Here is a 5,120-nt window from a genome sequence, read left to right on the forward strand (position 1 = left end):
CAGAGCTGGGGGAGGGGGGGACAGAGGGGTCAGAGCCCCCCGGACAGATCCGGGGGAGGGGGACAGAGGGGGTCAGAGCCCCCCGGACAGATCCGGGGGAGGGGGACAGAGGGTCAGAGCCCCCCCCGGACAGATCCGGGGGAGGGGGACAGAGGGGGTCAGAGCCCCCCAGGCAGAGCTGGGGAGGGGGGACAGAGGGGTCAGAGCCCCCCTGGACAGAGCTGGGGAGGGGGGACAGAGGGGTCAGAGCCCCCCCCGGACAGAGCTGGGGAGGTGGGACAGAGGGGTCAGAGCCCCCCCGGACAGAGCTGGGGAGGGGGACAGAGGGGTCAGAGCCCCCCCCGGACAGAGCTGGGGAGGGGGACAGAGGGGTCAGAGCCCCCCCCGGACAGAGCTGGGGAGGGGGACAGAGGGATCAGAGCCCCCCCGGACAGAGCTGGGGAGGGGGACAGAGGGGTCAGAGCCCCCCGGACAGAGCTGGGGAGGGGGGACAGAGGGGTCAGAGCCCCCGGACAGAGCTGGGGAGGGGGACAGAGGGGTCAGAGCCCCCAGGCAGAGCTGGGGAGGGGGGGACAGAGGGGTCAGAGCCCCCCCCGGACAGAGCTGGGGAGGTGGGACAGAGGGGTCAGAGCCCCCGGACAGAGCTGGGGAGGGGGACAGAGGGGTCAGAGCCCCCCCCGGACAGAGCTGGGGAGGGGGACAGAGGGGTCAGAGCCCCCCCCGGACAGAGCTGGGGAGGGGGACAGAGGGGTCAGAGCCCCCCGGACAGATCCGGGGGAGGGGGGACAGAGGGGTCAGAGCCCCCCGGACAGAGCTGGGGAGGGGGGACAGAGGGGTCAGAGCCCCCCCCGGACAGAGCTGGGGAGGGGGACAGAGGGGTCAGAGCCCCCCGGACAGATCCGGGGGAGGGGGGACAGAGGGGTCAGAGCCCCCCGGACAGATCCGGGGGAGGGGGACAGAGGGGTCAGAGCCCCCCCCGGACAGATCCGGGGGAGGGGGACAGAGGGGTCAGAGCCCCCAGGCAGAGCTGGGGAGGGGGGACAGAGGGGTCAGAGCCCCCCCTGGGACAGAGCTGGGGAGGGGGGACAGAGGGGTCAGAGCCCCCCCGGACAGAGCTGGGGAGGTGGGACAGAGGGGTCAGAGCCCCCCGGACAGAGCTGGGGAGGGGGACAGAGGGGTCAGAGCCCCCCCCGGACAGAGCTGGGGAGGGGGACAGAGGGGTCAGAGCCCCCCCCCGGACAGAGCTGGGGAGGGGGACAGAGGGGTCAGAGCCCCCCGGACAGATCCGGGGGAGGGGGGACAGAGGGGTCAGAGCCCCCCGGACAGATCCGGGGGAGGGGGACAGAGGGGTCAGAGCCCCCCGGACAGAGCTGGGGAGGGGGGACAGAGGGGTCAGAGCCCCCCCCGGACAGAGCTGGGGAGGGGGGGACAGAGGGGGTCAGAGCCCCCCCCGGACAGATCCGGGGAGGGGGGGACAGAGGGGTCAGAGCCCCCCCCCGGACAGATCCGGGGGGGCCATGGGGGTCCCTCCCCCGCCTCGGGGGGATCCGGTACCAGAGGGAAATCATCGGGATCGATCCACAGGATGCTGAATTTGGGATCGCCCCTCTTGTCCCGAGCCACCTCCTTCAGGGTCTCCAGGAACTCGAACCCATCTTGGGGTGGGGGGGGGGGGAAGGGGGAGGTCAGGGGAGATTCAGGGGGGGGACTGAGACCCCCCCCAGGATCCCCCCCCAATTCCCTGCCCGACCCCTCCTCACCGGGATCATCGCCCTCAGCGAAGGCCACGATGTGGATCCCGTCCGGGTCATCCTCCTGGGGGGGGGTCACGGGGGGGGGGCCACAGTGACCGGGGGGTGTCCCCCGAGTGTCCCCCGAGTGTCCCCGAGTTTTGGGGGGGAGGGGAGATGATGGGACTCCCCCCCCCCCGCGCTCACCCAGCTCTGGGCTTTGAGTTTCTGCACAGTGACCCTGGGGGGGGTTGGGGGAGGGGGGCACCCCCAAATTTCACCCTCTCCCCTCCACCAAGAACAGCTGCCCCCCCCCTCCCCATCTGCTGGGGGGGGGGGGTGTGCCCAAATTGAGGAGGGGGGGAGGGGTTTGGGGGGGGCAGAAGAGCTGGGATTGGGGAGGGGGGTGACCGGGCTGAGCCCCCCCCCAAGCCCCCCCAATCCCCCCCTCCTTCCGTGTCACGGCTCGGGGGGGGCCACGGAGGGTCCCCGATGTCCCTCGGGATTGAGGCCGCGGCGGGGGGGGGATGATCCAGGGGGGATTAAAGGCTGCGGGAATCTCCCGGCAGCACCCGGGGCTTGAACCCTGCCCGGCACCGGGGGGGGGGAGGGGCTCGGCCGGGACCCCTCCCCCCACCCGGGACCCCCCCCGGGACCCCCCCCGGGACAGGGCAGCCCCCCCCTCCCCCCAAGGCGGTGCTGGGGGTCGGGAAGCGGCGTCAGCCCCGGGGCCACCGTGGGAAAAGGGGATGAGGGGAGATGGGGGGGCCTGGAGGGAATCCGCCGTCGCCATGGCAACCGTCGCCCGTGGCAACCGGATCCCCATGGTGAGCATCTCCCGAGGCAACCCCATTTCCTTGGCAACCGTTGCCCGTGGCAACCACATCCGCCATGGCAATTGCTGCCTACGGCAACCTGTCCCCATGGCAACCATCTCCCCGTGGCAACCGCCTTCCGTCCTCATGGCAACCTGTCCCCATGGCAACCCCATCCCCAGGGCAACCTGTCCCCATGGCAACCACCTCCCCATGGCAACCTGTCCCCATGGCAACCATCTCCCCATGGCAACCTGTCCCCATGGCAACCACCTCCCCGTGGCAACCGCCTTCTGTCCTCATGGCAACCTGTCCCCATGGCAACCCCATCCCCAGGGCAACCTGTCCCCATGGCAACCGCCTCCTCAGGGCAACTTGTCCCCATGGCAACCTGTTCCCATGGCAGTCTGTTCCCATGGCAACCAACTCCCCACAGCAACCACGTCCCCCCCAGCATCCTGTCCCCATAGCAACCACGTCCCCCATAGCAACCGCGTCCCCATAGCAACCCATCTCCATAGCAACCCGTCCCCATAGCAACAATCTCCCATAGCAACCACGTCCCCCCACGTCCTGTCCCCATGGCAACCGCCCCAGCCCTGGTGCCCCCCTGCCCCCAGGACCCCCCGATTTGGGGTGGGGGGTCCCCCGTCCCCACCTCCAGCGCCCTCCCAGTGCTCCCAGTGCTCCCAGTCCCTCCCAGTGCTCCCAGTGCTCCCAGTCCCCTTCCCAGTCCCTCCCAGTGCTCCCAGTGCTCCCAGTGCCCACCTCCAGCACCCTCCCAGTGCTCCCAGTCCCTTCCCAGTCCCTCCCAGTGCTCCCAGTGCCCACCTCCAGCGCCCTCCCAGTGCTCCCAGTGCCCTCCCAGTGCTCCCAGTCCCTTCCCAGTGCTCCCAGTCCCTTCCCAGTCCCTCCCAGTCCCCTCCCAGTGCCCACCTCCAGCGCCCTCCCAGTGCTCCCAGTGCCCTTCCAGTGCTCCCAGTGCTCCCAGTCCCTTCCCAGTTCCCTCCCAGTCCCTCCCAGTGCTCCCAGTGCCCACCTCCAGTGCCCTCCCAGTGCTCCCAGTGTTCCCAGTCCCTTCCCAGTCCCTCCCAGTGCTCCCAGTGCCCACCTCCAGCGTCCTCCCAGTGTTCCCAGTCCCTTCCCCAGTCCCTCCCAGCGCTCCCAGTGCCCACCTCCAGCGCCCCCTCCCAGTGCTCCCAGTGCCCTCCCAGTGCTCCCAGTCCCTTCCCAGTGTTCCCAGTCCCTTCCCAGTCCCCTCCCAGTGCTCCCAGTGCCACCTCCAGCGCCGCCAGCTCCTCCTGGCGGTGCCGCCCGTCCCCGGTTCGCCCCGGGAGGCGCCGCCGCAGCTCCCGGAGGTTCCCGGGGGTCACCGGCACCGGCCGGGCCCGCCCGGAGGGGGGGAGGGAGGCGCGGGACCCCCCCGGGGCCCCCCCCCGGAGCCCCCCGAGAGCCCCGGAGGCAGAGCCAGCAGCGGCAGGAGGCAGCCCCAGAGCCACATCGGGGGACACGGACGGACACACGGACACGGGATGGGACACACGGACACGGGGATGGACACACGGACACGGGATGGACACGGGGACACGGGATGGACACACGGACACGGGATGACACACGGACACGGGATGGACACGGGGGACACGGGATGGACACACGGACACGGGATGGACACGGGGGACACGGGATGGACACGGGGACACGGGATGGACACACGGACACGGGGATGGACATGGGGACACGGGATGGACACACGGACACGGGATGGACACACGGATACGGGATGGACACACGGACACGGGATGGACACACGGACACGGGGATGGACACACGGACACGGGATGGACACGGGATGGACACACGGACACGGGATGGACACACGGACACGGGATGGACACACGGGACACGGGGATGGACACGGGGACACGGGATGGACACACGGACACGGGATGGACACGGGATGGACACACGGACACGGGATGGACACACGGACACGGGGATGGACACACAGACACGGGATGGACACGGGATGGACACACGGACACGGGGATGGACACACAGACACGGGGTCACGAGGACACGGACACTCGGACGGGGATGGACACGGCGACAGGAACGGACCCACGGACACGGGGATGGAACGACGGGGACGGGACACAGAGAGAGAGGGACAGACGGACGGACGGACAGACGGACAGACGGACAGACGGACGGGACGAGGCTCAGGGAGGAGCAGGGACGGCCACAGGCAGGGGACAGAGACACCCTGGGGACACACAGACCTTGGGGACAGACAGGACAGACCCTGGGGACACACGGACACAGCCTGGGGACAGACGGACACAGCCTGGGGACAGACAGACAGACAGACAGACAGACGTCCCTGGGCCCGGTGACGATCCGAGGGCGACGGCCGCAGCCCTGGGGACAAGGACGGACACGACCCCCGTGGGGACACGGCGACAGTGCCAGCCCCTTCCGGTGCCGCCGGGAGGGGACACGGCGGGACAGACGGACACCGCGTCCCCTCCGCCGGGACAGACGGACACCGCGTCCCTTCCCTGGGACAGACGGA

At 70.4% G+C, this 5,120-nt stretch overlaps 1 protein-coding gene across 1 annotated transcript in view; it reads right to left on the minus strand.

Annotated features, from left to right (window-relative positions):
* USP21 (ubiquitin specific peptidase 21) overlaps positions 1-2,623 on the minus strand; it is a 9,128-nt gene extending 6,505 nt beyond the window's left edge. Inside the window, exons 1-3 of the mRNA XM_048288416.1 lie at positions 2,546-2,623; positions 1,761-1,815; positions 1,555-1,655 (exon numbers count right to left, since the gene is read on the minus strand). Of these exons, the coding sequence (XP_048144373.1) occupies positions 1,555-1,655; positions 1,761-1,815; positions 2,546-2,623 (234 nt within the window). The remainder of the gene's footprint in view (positions 1-1,554; positions 1,656-1,760; positions 1,816-2,545) is intronic.
* Positions 2,624-5,120: the final 2,497 nt, after the last annotated feature.

Source organism: Corvus hawaiiensis, chromosome 29 (genome assembly GCF_020740725.1).
Source record: "Corvus hawaiiensis isolate bCorHaw1 chromosome 29, bCorHaw1.pri.cur, whole genome shotgun sequence".
NCBI lineage: Eukaryota > Metazoa > Chordata > Aves > Passeriformes > Corvidae > Corvus > Corvus hawaiiensis.